At 38.1% G+C, this 17,376-nt stretch overlaps 1 protein-coding gene across 1 annotated transcript in view; it reads right to left on the bottom strand.

Annotated features, from left to right (window-relative positions):
- Positions 1-12,904, bottom strand: part of LOC140139801 (putative DMBT1-like protein) — a 155,110-nt gene extending 142,206 nt beyond the window's left edge. The window contains exons 1-5 of the mRNA XM_072161532.1: positions 12,776-12,904; positions 11,990-12,217; positions 10,033-10,212; positions 8,080-8,388; positions 6,626-7,090 (exon numbers count right to left, since the gene is read on the bottom strand). Of these exons, the coding sequence (XP_072017633.1) occupies positions 6,626-7,090; positions 8,080-8,388; positions 10,033-10,212; positions 11,990-12,217; positions 12,776-12,824 (1,231 nt within the window). The 5' untranslated portion in view covers positions 12,825-12,904. The remainder of the gene's footprint in view (positions 1-6,625; positions 7,091-8,079; positions 8,389-10,032; positions 10,213-11,989; positions 12,218-12,775) is intronic.
- Between the last annotated feature and the right edge of the window lie 4,472 nt (positions 12,905-17,376).

Here is a 17,376-nt window from a genome sequence, read left to right as displayed (position 1 = left end):
ATGTACCACAATATACTGCCAAAGCCCCATGGTTCAGCTATTGTGCGGTAACCGCTCTAGTTTATACATGTAACAAATATTGGGTTACAAGAATTAATGCATTGACACTCGAAAACCAAACACAAACAGGCCCTGCTTTTAATATTGATAACTTTCTTGTGAAAAACTCTACACTTTTTAATATGGAAAGCTTTAAAGACTTACAAATTATGAACAAAAATGGAAGAGAAAATTGGGAAGATTGTTTCCCACCAAAATTCGCCCTGATTATGGGTCATAATTTTTGAGTGCTTCATGCACACATTGCCCGAATAAAGCCCTTTTTTGGAAGCTCGAAGACTTACCATACATGTAAAAAAAAAAAAAAACCAGTATGTATATATCGCACCGATAATACCAAAATGATGCAACCGGGAATTTTGTTTTGCCTTTCCACTCAAATATTACCCTCCGGACTAAGAAAGCTGGCTACGCCCCTGATGCTGCTTCGAGTTGGTCTCAATGGAAAGAGGAAGACTGGTACCAAAATCATTTAAGTATCTGGTGCTCGAGTGGGTGGTAACCATCCACAGGTAAACAAAGGCTTGGTGAGAGGAGGGTTAAGACTTTATAAACTTAAAAACTAAAGACTTGTGGGTGGGGTGTTTAGGTGTAGTGTTGTGGTGGCTTTGGAACTCAACTCCATCATAGTTAGATGGCAGTTTGAAAATAGGGTGGAAAACCTGCTATTTCTTGTCTAAGGGTGTTGAATTCAGCTACAAAAATGGGTGGTTGTATTCAACCACCCAACTTGAGTTTGCTGTGAGCAATTGCAACAATTGTTTTTATTTAGACGTGTAGAATTTGCTCTTTCCAGTGGTATTTTCATTTTTAGCAGATTCCTTACAGATCTCGAGTTACAGCCCCTCAAACATGAGTTTACTTCTTTTTGACTCAACCTGTAGAATGCAACTTTGCAGCTCTCTATCTGACCAGAAAAGGAAGTTGCATGTATGAGCCACTTAAGTTGGTAAAAATCACCACTGACACTCACAAGTACACCCCTACATCGAATGTATGGAGCCAGCAGGCGGTGGATGACATCATGAATAGAGAGAGACAGCAAAACTGCTCAGCCGTATGGCACTTTCCATACAATCGGAACACGGAAGTAAATCAGGACTGAATTTCGCAGCTGCCGTGATCATGGTACGCGCCATTCAATTTGCACACTGAGTGTTCGGAGCTTAAAACCAACACGGCAAATTTAAAAACCATCACAGCGACTCTCACCCAGTAATAATTAAATTTTACTGTAAAATTAATTTGAAGGTTAGTTTTGAGGGTTTCATTAGCGAACCCCAACGGTTTTAGATTCTATTATTTATTAACATAGGCCTATTTGTTTGTGATATTTTAAGGTCATGCGCCATGAATTGGGGTATAGGAAAAGGTGGGGTGTTACATTTTTCAGTTTCTTTAGGATGTTCTGCCTCAGATCTCAAGAATGAAGAGGGTACTGAACTTGTTTTGGTCTATTTTGTTGCTAATTTATCTAGCTAAACTTGTGGAAAGTAAAAACTTCACACTGTATTTACTTTTTGAGATATTGCAATTCAAATGATGCAGAGTCAGGGGTGGAGGTGCCTACGGTTGAGGTGCTTACGGTTGAGGCATGTGTTAAAGTATAGGATTATTGATTTTTGTGCCTCCCAAATTTATTTTTTACTGTAACTTTGTAACCCAGCAAGGTATTGAGATGGATGAATAGAACCCTGTTCATACATGTTTACGTAACATTCTGCGTGCTATTATTTTCCTCCACGACTAAAAAATATCGTCATTTTAGACTAAAAACTACCAATTTCTTATCCTTCCATTGCTAATTGTAAGAAAACGTTTACTTGCATAGTCCACCGTGTTTGGACGCGCGCCAACATCGCGTACGTACATCATTCGCGCTTTGCGTAAATAGCTCGCAAGCATACGTGCGTATATCCTACTCGCGGCTTGTTTATGACCAGAAAGCAGGGCATAAACGTTTATGCCCGCCTATCGACCAATCACATATGCTGTTATATAACGCGTATGTATGAACCATTGTTTTGGTATTGATGTCTAGTTTAGGCTACAATGTGACCAGTTTTACTCCAAGCTAGGTTAATGTGTTGCAAGTGTGCTGCATGATCTATGTCATGGGTTCTAGGTTTTCCTATACGTTTACTATAAAGTACGTAGGGACAACAAATTATTTTGACGATGCGTGAGATTTTACTCATTTTCCAGCATTTTGCGTGAGATTTACTACCTAGGAGTGAGATTATACTACCTTGGCGTGAGACCGTGAGAAAGTGACCCAATGCGTGAGACTCACGGCCAATGCGTGAGACTCACGGCCAATGCGTGAGAGTTGACAGCCCTGGACTCTAGCCTCCCCAGGTTGATTTGACATGGACTGACCCAGCTAGCCTATTCAATTCTCTCCCACTTCAATGCCAGGCAATGGACATGGTGAATCATGGAACAGAAATGATGGCCATCGAGGTCGCGTACATGCTCAAATGCTGAATATCATATGAATAAATGTATTTAATTATTCATAACCTCATTAATATACAGATATATGTGATGTGTTTAATCCAATCACTGTATAACATTAACAACTTTTAAATACGCTGACGCAAGTGCAGGCTATTAAAAAGGATAATGTGATGGCTGTGTCTCGTGACGTAAAAGGTTTTCTACCTATTGCGCCCCAGCTGAAATACAGCAGTGAGATAATGTAAGATAGTACTGTAAAATTTACTTCATGCTGGTTTCATACTTTCCTGCCGCTTGCCGCTTTGAAGATGATTTTACATCACTGCGCAATCTCACCAAAAATGCTAGCGGTGACCAGCGGCAAGCCGGTATACATGTATCAATCACTCCACCGCTTTGTCGCAGCGGCAGCACCGCTGGGAGTTGAATTCAAATCAACTCGGAGCGGTGCTGCTCTAGTCTTTGTCAAAGACCTCGCGATCCTAGGGGGCGAGCGGCGAAGCCGCGAGCTGAGCGCCGAAGGCGCGACAGAGCGGCAAAGCCTTGCCTTCAGTGGAATATTACCCAGACAAACAAGTACCTAGACCTAGAACTTTGGTTTGCGTAGTGTAAGTCAACACTGCTTAGCAACGATTTTGACAAGGACGCAACCCGGACGCAAACAAGCAGACATGTTCGCGTCTACAGAAGTGTTGCATTTGACGCGGGCGATAACGGCGCAGCAATCACGCAAACGATCGCGTTTTTCGTTCCAGACATGAACGCTTATTTCTCCGCGGCCGACCACCCGACCAAAATCACCTTGGATACGTGGCTGTAACTACTGCCATGGTTAGGGATGGGCAGTTATAGGTCTAGGTGGTATGTGACATGGTAGTATGAAACCAGCATAAGATAGGCATGATAGGGTACCTCGAGCTAAAACATGATATACAAGCACTAAGGGACCGATCGTTATTTACGGCAGGGGGGAATGGGTGTTTTGGCAAAATATCGACAAAAATTTCGCGTTCCCCCTCGTGTCCGCTCAAAAATTTCGCGTTCCCCCTTGTTTTCCCAATTTTTTCCATTTAAAATTTAACAATCCCCCCTCCTGGTTCAACTAAAAATTTCAGGTTCCCCCTCAAGACCACAAAAAATTTCGTGTTCCCCCTAAATTTACCCATTCCCCCCTGCCATAAATAACGATCGCTCCCTAATTATCTGATTTATCTCGCCATCATGGCCATGGCGACTGAGCGGAGTCAAATTCGGCAGGCTTGTGCATGCAACAATGTCATGTCGATGACACATCCCCACTACATTCATGACCTAATTAACTACTGTTACGAATTCAAGCGGAATACAGTATAAATGTTCAACAGGACAACACTCTGTACGTGTTTTATCTTACCTTAAATGTTGACGAAGTTCAAGAATTTGACCCTAAACCAGCTGCAGAATCACCACCCGATTTGCCTAGATGCTATGGTTGAGGCCACTCGCAACTTCGTTTGTCAACAATTAATGCTCCCGGTGCATTACATTTAATTAATAATTCGCCCATACGAACGTTAAATAGCACCAACAAAATGCGAAAACTTGCCCATGGAAAATGCAATAAACATACCATACACCATATCATGTAAAAACTAACGAAGGAAGTGTATTATTAAAATGGTCCTAGAGCAAAATATGTTGACAAAAGCTCAAACTCACGTAAAATCCTCTGTTGTCATGTATTATCAGGTCGTAGGGATTTCTGAATAAATTGAGTTATAACTTTCAAGTTTGGCAACACGCCGTGCTCTTCTAGTCTGGAATCGATACATAACGATATACTGGTTAGCCTGGACTAAGACTACTCTGCTGGTACCAACATATATCGATACTGTTTGTACACCAGTAACCCTTATATATGGACACTGCTATATTCGACGGGTGGTCGAGCACTCTTAATGCTCAAACTATGCAATGCATCAAAAGTGGTTTGAAGTACTACTTTATTAATTTATGCCACCTTTATCCTTTATTCCAAATCATTCATACCATTCCTTTTCTAATGACCATGAATGGACTGGAAGTTTGTGTTCATGTGAGTTTTAAGCTTAGAATGAATAGCCTTAAATTGTGGGTGGACGGAACACCCAGACAGGTGTTGTTTTCTGGTGTAGGGTTCAGGAGGATTTTACCATTTTGGTTTAAATATTTGCTGAAATTCACACCATTTTCATATTCTGTCGCCTATTTTTTTTATTTATCATTTGTTTTAATTTTGACAATGTGTCTGTACTGAGTACTAATCATAACCTAATTAGGACGTACCGTTGTTGCAAATGACCATTGCATCTTCAAGGTGTCCGCAGTTATGTATTCCCCATCCGTTATGAATGCATTCATCTAAGGCGTATTCTGATCCTGTACAACCTACATTATCCAGCCATATTTGTCCAGTGCCCTCCCCAAACTGAGCAGTGTAAATAGCTTCTGCATTAACAGATGGAAATCCATGTTGACGACAAACCACCATTGCATCATAATTATCCCATGAATCATCACACACTGTACCCCAAGTATCGTTGTAAAATACTTCCACTCTGCCTTCATTGAAATTCCTGCTACCTGCAAGGCGGACTGCAACAGGTTCCAAATTACACATGTAAGAAACATCAAATATTTTGGCGAAAAAAATGTAATAGTCGGGAGATGACGCTGAATCCACGGTTCTTCTATTACCAGCGCAAACAAATTTCGGTTGATTTCGAGCCAGATTTGATGAAAAAAATCGATCGGCTACTAACAAACCAAAAGTTTTATGCCGTCTTGTATACGAAAGTCAATTCTTTAATAACCTGACCCCTCCCTGCCTCTCTTAATGGACACGTAAATAGGAAAAATTAGCCCTTATAGTGGGCGCGTAAAAAGAAGAGATATCTAAATTGGCCCATAAAAAGCCAAGAAAGGGAACCTTAGTTGGTCCGTATCATAAAGCAAAAAAAGGATGCCATAATTACAATGACTCTTTTCTTTACAGGCCCCTATGTCCCCTTTCTTTGCCTTTATTGGCATATTAAGGAATATTTACTTTTTTACGACCCCCTTACTGGGAGTTATATACACGTACTTTTGTGTATATGTTTTTAATAATTTATTCATGCAATAACTGTGTGCTGAGGCTTGTGGGTAAGTGCCTGTCTTAAACCTCACAATATATCAATGTGCCTTTTCTTTTTACAAGCGGTTTGCAGCTGCTTGCATTGTTTGCATACTGTTCACATTTAACCACTGGTAAATACTGACTTGCAACGACATGCTAACATCATTTGCATCTCTTTCGTAACTACTTGAATGTCGGTAGTGTCGTTCGCGGCTACTTGCATTACTTGCATACCGTTCGCCACTTATTGTCGTAGCCGGAGGGGTACCAACAGTCTGTACATCATGACCCTTCGGTATATTTCGCTACATGCCAGCAAAAACGTTGGTACGTTGATTTTTTTAACGAGGTCAAAAACCAGATACAAAAGTCTAGGTGCAAATTTATTGTAAAATCTCTGAAAAGTGACGTAAAACATGTGGACATTTTTAGGCCATCGGTACATTTGCAATTATTTTTGTACATCTATGTTTGTCAAGCCGTGACTACAGTATGACTGGCCAGCCCAACCCCTGACGGGTTCGTTAGCCAGCTCCGACAACCGCCATGTCTGGGATTCTGCCTTCTGCCCCAAATAGCTTAGAGCACAGTTGCTTAACATGCACAGGCGCACCCCTGTTAGCCAATGTATATGGTGTGTATAACTTATAAACATTCGGTTTCAACGGTTATTAGGCAGGAATTTCTAATCGCTGCCTAAATACATTTAGATGTCTCTCCTCCAAAATGATACACAACATAACCCAGTAACACTATTTTTACATTAAAGTTCACATAATAGGACAATTGTAGTATAAACAGTGCGGCTAGGGTTGAGATCTGTTACCTTGGCAATATCTGGTAAGTATTAGTGCCTTAAGGATGAAATCAAAACTCGACCGGCGGTTGACAGCCGGTTTCGTCCGGTCTACATTGTTTAGAACAATAGAAACCGGACGGAACCGGCAGAGTTTTGATTTCATCCCTTACCTGCAGCTGTAACCGTAGCTTCAATGGAGTATTCCCGCGGCTCCACACCAGAATTGATATCAACTATTTGATTGACTTCCAAGCTAGCATGTAGATTCCCGAAAACATATCGGACGTTGTGGCTTCCTCCACCATTGTACGTTATCACACCATCTCCAGATGACCATCCAATCACATCTCCATATCTGACTGTAATTCGTTCATTTTCAGGAACTATATAATTGACTGGAGTGTTAACTGCACCTGCTGGTATGTCATTAATGCCGATAATTCGGAATTCAGTAACAAGGCCCTCAGTCGGTCTGAATACTATAGCTCGCCATAGTTTTGAAACCTTTCCTTGATATGTCCACCTTGTAACTTGACCGCTACAAAGAAATTGTTGATCTGGTGATACCATCGTCAAGCCACTGCCATCTGGACCTCCACGGTCTACTATTTGCCAACCTGTTTGGCATGCATTGGCTATAAGAATGATTTAAACAATGCACACGTGATTCAAAATGATAATATCACAAAGCAGGATTTTGAAGTTTTTCGTGATCATGAACAAACCAAGGGCAGGTTAATTTTCAAATAAGTACACAAATACCCAACACAATGTCGCTATGACGTCATAAAGTGAGTGGGCCCTCCCAAAATGGGGGTGGGGGGATTCTAACATACAATGTGCAAAAGTATCGGCAACTTCAAATGTCTGCATAAAATGCCATCAACGTGCAATTTTCACTGGATTTCTGCTAAATAAACCGTGAACGTAAATGTCACATAAGTTCACCATAGCAAAACAAAAATCAGAAGAAGAAACCTATGAAATCTATTTTTGTGCATTTTCTGGCCATAATTTGATAATTGTGAGTGATATTTTCTCACATCATATACTGTCATGACTCACTACATATTTTTCAATAAAAGGCGATTAAGATTCTTTCGAAATACAATTTTGCCATGTGTGTTACATAGACGTACATCATAGTAACAGACATTCTTCAAAGGCTTCAAATGTTATGTTTTGTTTAAAAATTGTATCAATTTTCTCATAAAATGCATTTAAAATGGTATGAATCTCTAGGTGAAACACGCTATTTCCCATATGTTCCCGAGTTTGTAAATACGACGCTAAATGCGACACTATTTGAAACGTGGGAGTAGGGCGATTGCAATAGAGATACGACAGTATGTGAAACGCAAATTTTTTTTAATCCAGCAATTACCTAATCAACACTATACTTCGGGTTATAATTGTCGAAGACTCATAACATCATGGCTTGATAAATCATTAGAAATGCGTGCACGCAGATGGTCGCAGAATCTACGCCAGTTTTAGATTAATTGATTCGGCGATTTAGATTCACTGCTCTTGATAGACATCAATGACGTGTCATAAAATTGAAATTACTTTTGAAATTTCACAAGACGGTTGTAGTACCAACCATAACCTAATCAGTAAATACCATTTTTGCAGATGACTCCTGCATCTTCATAGTGGCTGCAGTATTCTATTCCCCATCCATTATGAATGCATTCATCTAATCTGTTTTCTGATCCTGAACAGCTTACATCATCCAGCCATATCTGTCCTGTACCCTCTCCAAACTGAGCATTGGTAATAGCTTCTGCATCACCAGATGGAAATCCAAGCTGACGACAAACCACCATTGCATCATAATTATCCCATGAATCACCACACACTGTACCCCAAGTCTTGTTGTAAAATACTTCCACTCTGCCTTCATGTATATTGATACCACCAACAAGGCGGACTGAAACAGGCCAAAATATTAGACATGTATTAATGTATCTTTTGTAAAAACTATAAAGACTAATTCCACGTTTTTTTATTTAAACATGGCAAACCTATGCAAACTCCGCTGGTTTGCAAACCATTATTGATACCAGCTATCGATCGGTTATTAATAAAATAATTTGAAATTTGTTTTCAATGGATGCTTATTGATTTGCCTGCTAGACAATTTAACTTTTTTTCAGTCGATATTTATTGAAGCAGTATAATTGTACAATATGCGTTATCAGTGTGTAAAATTCAGCCAAAAAGCAACTAGTCTAAAGGACAGGCTGCGCCTAAAATTAACTTGTCCGTCCTGAAAGTTTGCAATTTTAATATGAAATCGGCCGAAATAAGGATAATTGTGGCCTAAAAAGGCCAAACGGAAGATAAGCATCACATTTTATGGTACGCCATTACTAGTTATAGTGCCAACATGTCAAGGCGTCCGTTGGACGGCTGTTTATAAAAAGTTTCTCGTCTCGGACGTACGACGGGCTCTATTTTACACCACACTGGTGTTATATTATTTAAGTATTCTAAAGAGATGTATTTATGTAGGATTGTACATTTAATATTAGGGATTTATTGCATATCACATCTAGAATGTCGCAGGATTTTCGGAATTTCGTTAGCTGTGCTTACCATGTTGCTTAGATCTTTTGAGCAGCGTAAACACGGTATATAAGAGAGTAACCACTGATATCCTCATTGGCTGTTTTTCCCTTTGTCTCCGGTTCCAATTTGCCTCTATGATTTTTGCTGTTTGCTTGTTTCCATCAATTTGAGTATTTTTTTGTTATGATATTTATATTGCAATGTGATCGATTATCGATTATGGCTAACTTGTGCAACTCTGTAGTTGAAACCTACTATTTTTTCTAGTAAATTCTCTGTTGGCAACTGTTTCAGCATCATTTTGTTTGATTCTCTTTGAGGCGAATGGTCTTCTTGTCTCGCCAATGTAATACTTGTCTCACTCTTTGCAATCGATCTCATTAGCAACTCTTTAAACATATCTTTGTGGTATCCATTTTGTCGTTCGTGTGTAGCAATATGTGGTTTCAAGGTATTTTTCCAAATATGGAATGATCACATTTGGTTTAGGTTGTTTCCTATTATTAGGCTGTATTATTTTTATGTCTTTTCGTCTTGTCCAAGTCAGTTTTCTTATCAACATGTTGTTTTGCCTTGTCAAATGCCCACTTTGGACATCCGCAACTAGGGATAGCCTTCTTAATTGCTTCTTCCTCTGTGTCGCTATCTTCCATCACGATGGAATGTATGCGGTCAAGTATTATGACGCCAATCTTTTAATGTAGAGGGTACTTTAATTCAAAGTTTAGGTACTGGTCGATGTGCATCTTATTTGCATTCCAGAAATTTAACTTAGCCTACATCCTTCCTCACAATCAAATGTATGTATAAGTAAAAGTCTGTATACGAGTATCTTGAGTATATTTCTGGATTTGGCATGCAAAAAATATTTTGATTTATCTGTTTTTATATTATGTATATATACACCCATACCCGCAACCCTCACCCTACACAACCCTAGCAATATCATGCCTACATTCTCATGATTGAGTTAATGAACCACTTTCCTATCCAGTTCGTTTACCTTGTCCATCACCTATTGGGGTACTTAAGCTGACTCCTGGTGTGCTTTCGTCACCGACTGTTGTGGTTTTGTCATCAACTGTTGTGCTTTCGTCATCAACTGTTGTGCTTTCGTCATCAACTGTTGTACTTTGACTCTTGCCTCCTTCAGGATTTGACGTTGTCGTATCACTTTGAGAGCCTAAAATGAATGTTTAGACAATGCTGGTTTCACACTTTCCTGCCGCTTGCCGCTTTGCCGCTCTGAAGATAATTTTGCTACACTGCGCAGTCGCACCAGAAACGCTAGCGGTAACCAGCGGCAACCCGGTATATCGATCTCTCTACCGCTTTGCCCAAGCGGCAGCATCGCTGGGAGTTGAATTCAAGTCAACTCGGTCATGCCGCTGCAGCTCAGCAATGTGCCGCTCCGCTTGCAGAAAAGTGCAAGCGGCATGATGAAACGTCACGCCGCTCAGCGGCAAGCGACAGAAAGTATGAAGTCAGCATTATAAAACGTAACTCAGCCGTTATAAATACGCCTATAGCTTCAGAACTATTAATCGTGTTGACAATATTTTAACATAAAAATAATGATGGTTTATTTACGAACATTTTACTACACCATTCTTTCAATGTCATTAAATATTAATTTTGTAGCCTTTCAACACTTTCAAAACTTCAGCTGTGTAACTTACAAAAATTCCCGCTAAAAAGGGGTTGTTATAATCGGAAAATAAATTAAAAATCTCTCTGGACTTTTCGTCCAGTGGCTTTCAATCTCACCTATATTTGTTAAGTTGCGAATTTTACTTTATGAGAAATAAATTATTTTATCGGAAAACTTTGAGAGGAATCGTCACCTTTAGCTCCAAATTCCTTAACGGCAAGCTTTAGAAGTTTCTATTTCAATAATTGCAATCAGTCCTAATTACCTGGCCCCAGATGCTGTGTAGCGAGTTTTAATTTGAATTCAAATTATAATCTCTCATCGTATTATTATCATTATCATCATCTTTGTGATGACTATGATGACTTTGTTACTCTCATAATAATATTATTATTTACATTGGTTTTATTATTACTATTCCAATGTGTTAGTAGTGCTCAGATATGGCAAAGCATATCGAGGGCTTAGAGCAAGAAGTAGCTATGTCCACTTTTGGCCAAAATGAGTTAAGTCCACTGCGAGGTATGTTTCTTGATACTCTTTCTCTATTAGGAGTGACTAAGCCCAAAGGTAAACAAAAGAGGGCGCCCTAGCAATGTCAATAGTGTTTATGTCCAAAAGCTGTTTTATATTTATGCCAGAACTGGCTATGTCCAGTTTATGTCCATAAAGTTTGGTACTGCCCAGTTTTGTTTGTAAAATAAACTTTGAAACAGTACTGGTAACAGATATCTGGAAGATTATTGTTTATGCTAGATTTTCTGATTTTTCAGCTGTGATCAAACTTTCAAACTCGTTTTTCTCAGAATGCCATTTTTGGACATAGCTATTTCTTGTTCTAAGCCCTCGATATTATTGTATGTATAGACTGTCCACATGTCATGTTCAGTTAAATATAATTTTGTAAATTTCTGTTGTTGAATCGATCTAGAGACCTGTCCTTCTGCCATCTTAGAACTGTTCTGATACATTGGCTCTATGTCAATTCCGGTTGGTTTATTACATTGTGTCTACATTTTATTATTTTACAAGGACGTTACGAATGATTAATTATACTTCATTAATTGCGATCAGTCAAAATTACCCGGTCCCAGCTGGCCAATGGTTTTTCAATTAAGATCCTATCATCCTCTCTCATTCTTGATGATTATGAAGATGTTGATTTTTTTCGTCTCATGATTATTATTGATATTGTTTTTATTATTACTAGAACAGTTTGGGACAGAAGTATCGAGTATCTTAAGATACCGCTAAGCTTGAATAATTCAAGTAAGGATGTGAGGCATTTGAGACAAATAAACAAACTTACCACATTCTTTGCGCCAAATGTGATCTCTGTTAATAGCTGTTGAAAATGTTATGCCATCAGGAAACCAGAAGTAATTCAGAACTTTCCTAGAGTCTATCACAGCCACACCTCCTCCTTGGATAATGTCCGTACATTCACAGACAGAATTGGGAAAGGCTATGCCCCACTTGACAACGTTGGTTGCAGGATTTATGGCTTGCCCAATGTAACACGTGCTAGCTTGGGTCTCTGAAATAAAGACATTCGATAAATGGGTTGATACATATCAACATTGATTGAACAGCTTTCAAACACGGCATTTTATATTCCAACTATAATTTTTTGATCTTTTCTATCTATATGTGTTTTTTATTCCATTGATACGAAACAAGTCAAACAAGTGAGAATGAATCATTATGCATTCAATGACGTTAATACTTGAAACGATATATCGTTACTTGAGGAAAGAAAATATCGGTGCTTTACCCAACGAGACCACTAAAAAAATACGGCGAATACATTTTAAAAACATTAAACCAATTTTTCCTTCAAAAACGTTTCCATGAACTTTATACAACCCAGTAAGATTCCTGCATAAGTTTTTATGAATAGAATACAATAGCGGATACAATAGCGGATTCAATAGAACTCTATGTCGGGTAAATAAACCTCGTCGTGTTGTTAAAATTTCACTTCTTCTTTTTCATTAACCAACCGTAATTTTTTTAAATTTGGAAAACCTCGACCGAGGTTTTTAAGCACATAATATTGAGCTAGTATGAACACGTTATAATATCGTAGCCTTACCTGAAAATATAATATGCATTACAAAAACCAAAAACAACTGCATGTCCATGGTAGAGTCCTTTTTTGGTTTTCCTCTGTATTTCCTTAAGAGGAAAATGATGATAAAGAAACACTTTCGTTTCAAGTCATTCTTCTATCTTGAAGTATTATGAGTATAATGAGCAGAGAACAGTACGCGTCATTCACCCAATACATGCCACCGCATGAAAATAATTCTGTTTACCGATGTAGCTTAGCAACCGGGTATGATTAATCTTAAGGTGGTGTTGCCGAAGAAGTGATGAGTATTTTCCATTTGTCAGTTAACTCTGCATTTTTCAAACAATTGCAAGTCTGCTTATTGAGTTTCATTGGTTATTTTTGGTCCAAAGTTTGAGAATGAACTATATAATGTTTCTAAATGTGGTGCATTTATGAGATATGATGAACAATCTTTCATGAAAGTGGTAAACATTGTATCACATATTTTAGTGTTACTAGATGAAAAACGCCTGATTTTGCCGATTTTGGCATCTTTTTGCATGAAACCAAAACGGGGATTTCGAGTTGCAGAGCTGTCATTCTCAAAAACTATTTTGTTTACACTTCATCAACAATCTTAAGATATCTCCACTGCATGTAAATTATACATTATACCATGTATGTACGCCACCACACAGATACTGCCTCTCATAAAATTACTAGAATATTAAAAATTTTAATATTTTCGAATACGTCATTTGGTTGGTCCTCCTAGAGTGTACTTCGGATATATTTATAAATGCGCTTTTATAAATATGCACGTGACATCTACTCTTCGCCATACCATAGTCCACGATGTAAGGTACCCGGATATACACAAACTCCACATGCAAAAGTATAGGCGAAAATGACAGGTCGCAAGGAAAATTGTTTTTGCAAAATAGGGGCATTTATTGCAAAGGGTAAAATAATTTGAACCGGAGAAGAAAAAAAATAATTGGCCATATCGATGACGTAGTGGGATTATTACGGATATTAAGGTCAAAACTGTGTTGCTGCCGATTATGTTCTTGAGGACAGGGAACTTAGGGGGCAGTCATTTTCTTCGGAAGGAGTGGGTCATGAATTTATTTATGTATTTTATTTATTAATATCAGCATAATAAGAACACTGTTCGCTGCACAATCCAATGCCCATGTAGCAATACTGCTGAGATTTCGAGTAACACTCATGACGTCACAGTGCGTTGCCGGTTATGAGTTATCCGCGCCGAAATACAGTGTGGGCCAAAACAACTTTACCCAATTTCAGAGGGTGGTTGCTCAAATTATAGAAGAGCCATTCATAATAATGTTACATATTCTAAATGTATATCTTTCTAAGAGTATGTGATGAAGAAATGAAAGCAAAAGAAGCTAAATTAACAAAATGGTGCTACTTTTACGTCCGAGGTCCACTTTTATGTCCACACGTAATTCAATGGGATTTTGTCCGATTGCTAAGAGTAAGGCATACATATGTGTTAGGCATACATGTAATTAGTAAACATGTTTGGCTTGTCTTTGAAAAGTGATGATTGTTTATATGCATGATAGAAATACAATCGATTTTAATCCCCATTTACTTGTCATGTGTTCAAACTTCACTCCTGGCGCAAGTTTTGAATTTTAAATAGGTCTTCGTGCATTTTGAGACTGTGTGGCTTATTTCTAAATATGTTTGCAAGGTGTCAAGATAAAGCAATTCACAACACAAGAGAGGACTTTTATGGCAGAGGTATACTTAAGAACAGAAAGCTTTTTGGAAGTGCAGCGTCAATTTCGGATTCGTTTCACAAACGTAAGAGTCCCGCCAAAAAATACCATAACTCTACACATGAACAACTTTCACAACCTCAGAAGTGTGATGACTAGATGCAACGCACGGAGCGGACGTCCAAAAATGGACTGTTCAGCTGCAAATATTGCAGCGGTTCAAAGGGAACTTGCAGCTAATCCCAGAGTCAGTTGTCGATGCAACATTTTGCCGGCCGAACATACCACGAACACAAAAAGTGCAAACTTTCTTGTAGATAACATTTGACAAAAAATGAAAAAAATGAAAAAAATGTGGTCTGAGGTTACAATTGCTTTTGCGCATATTTGAAGAGAATTGTTTTTATATCTTTGCAGCATGAAAGCTGCATATCATGACGAAATATCGTAGCTTGAAATTCAAATTGTTTATGTTTGATTTATTTGGTTGTGTTATATAAAATTACTCAACAAATTTGTGCATATAGTGATGCGACGTGACAGATAGTAGGCCTTCGCGTGGACAGAGTTAATTTTGACCTTTTGATTTAAAACTAGCGTCACGTTTTTAATTGAATACATTTTTGGATAGTTTTTTCACCGAATACTCTTAAGAAAATGTTCTTTACGAATATGTGAAAACAATTTGAAGCAGACTTTCAATTTTGAGATATGAACCTTTTTTTAACTGTAAAGTTGTTTTTGGCCCACCCTGTACACCTGTTGGGCGGATTTATGTTTTTCGCTTATAACTCTAAAACGAAGTACAAAACTCACACAAAACCTTTTGCAATCAATTCTTGATGGTTTTCGCGACATTTGTATGTATAATTACCATACCTTTTAATAGGATCTTTAAGAAAAATATCCCCCCCCCACGTTATGCTGCCACTAAATCTAATTTTAACGTAAATTGACGAAAATATAACTTTAGCCCTTTTCGGAATAATGACCCTCTCGGACTAATAGGCTAGCTGCCCCCGCCCGACCCCTTCAACCCTAACTAACCCATTCGCTCGCCCACATTCAATTACGTAACAAAATGGACACAAATCAAATTCAGAATGTGTTTTTAAGCACCTTTTGTGTCGCCACGTGCTAAATCGGTAATATGTACACATCCTTGCAAATTAGCATCGAACCTCCAGCCAATGTTTCATGCAGTGTTAGCCACGAAACAAAGTCACAACTGTAGCCACTCCCTCAATGGTCGCCATTTCAGTGATTGACAGTGAGTTTCAATGATGTAATGCAAATGTGGCACTGGCCATTTGGACATGTGCGTATTTATCAAAGCGCATTTATAAATATACCCGAAGTACACTGTTCTAGATAAACTATAGTATGTACCGACAGGCGTTAGAAATTTCTTTAAAAAGAATGTTGTAATTATTGTTATTATTTTAATGTGGATATGGTGTTGCCTTAGGACTCCCTACAAATGTTAACTAAACTTTGTTCCAACATCTGCTCGGGAAGAAGAGGACCACCGCCACCACCTTGCCCATTAACAGGAGTATCGGAGACATTGAACACTTAAATGAACACTTACACGTTATTTTCGGTAGTTAAACAATTTCTCTGAATTTAAAGATTCAAATAAACAGTCTTTACAGTTCTTTTTGTTTCATTTTATTGATCCTCATTACTCTATAGTCATACAAATCATTTTACTACAGTGCAGTGTAAAGTGTTGCATCTTCCAATTTTTTAAATAGTAAATAACCGTATCGTCCTGGCAGATTGTGTTTAAATTCTATTTCGTATAATGTACAGTGTATAGTTACGGTAACAACAGTTACTGCTATTTTAACGGTTAAATGTTCAGTAAAGCATACGTGAAATATATTGTATTTTATTCAGGATTGTGGACATTCTACCTTACTTTTACGGCAATTTACCGTATACAGGTATAAATACTAGTTATACGGTGAAATGCTTGTAAAATCATCGTTTTTACGACACTTAGTTGCCAGGTATATTACCGGTCTAATTTTTACAGTGTAACATTTTGGCTTAAGTAGGTAATAACTTATCCAACCATTAACCATACTATAGGCTATATTACTTCCAGGACACTTCGCCAGTCATATCACGTACAGCGCTAAAGGTTTAGTATCATTTTAAACAAAAACGTTTCACATACAGAGCTATAAGTTTAATAACATTTTCAACGAAAACGTTTCACATACATATAAGTTTAATACCATGTTAAACAATGTTACTCGAAAGATTGACATGTAAATTTCACCAAAATTGAAGCTTCGAAGTGCCTTCTTCATAATACTCTGTCGAGGAAAATTAATTGAGCAATAAGCCAAATCCAACACCAAAATCGTATTAAACTTATAGCTCTGTATGTGAAATGTTTCGATTAGATCAGTAAGTGATGTGTCCGACCATTTGTAACCAACTGTCAACATTTGAGAACCAATTACACCGGGCGTGCGTCACTTTCTGGAAAGCTGGACTGAACAGTGTCATCTGATGTAACCTATCCCCCATCTGGGTCATATATTATCTTCAGGGACAGAACAGGAATTGAAGCTGAAAATTGAAAATCATCTTTTCCCGGGAAAACAGCAGACATCAGGCCAGACCATATATACAAACTTCAGAGCCCAATGTTTAAAAAAAATAACAGTTAATCCCATGGAGCCCATACCACCCACCCACACCTTCTTAGCTACTAAGTGTTAATCAGTGGTATATGAACTTTAAACTTTAACTTTCCTCTTCTCTGCTAAAACACATTTTCATGTCTTTTAGGGCTTTGATTGAAAGTTTTAGACCATATAAAACTTGAATGAATGTTTTTTTACTATGATAAACACTTTATTTCATTGT

Source organism: Amphiura filiformis, chromosome 18 (genome assembly GCF_039555335.1).
Source record: "Amphiura filiformis chromosome 18, Afil_fr2py, whole genome shotgun sequence".
In the NCBI taxonomy this organism is placed as follows: domain Eukaryota; kingdom Metazoa; phylum Echinodermata; class Ophiuroidea; order Amphilepidida; family Amphiuridae; genus Amphiura; species Amphiura filiformis.
Note: the sequence above shows the minus strand (reverse complement) of the source record. Positions and strands in the feature narration are given on the sequence as shown.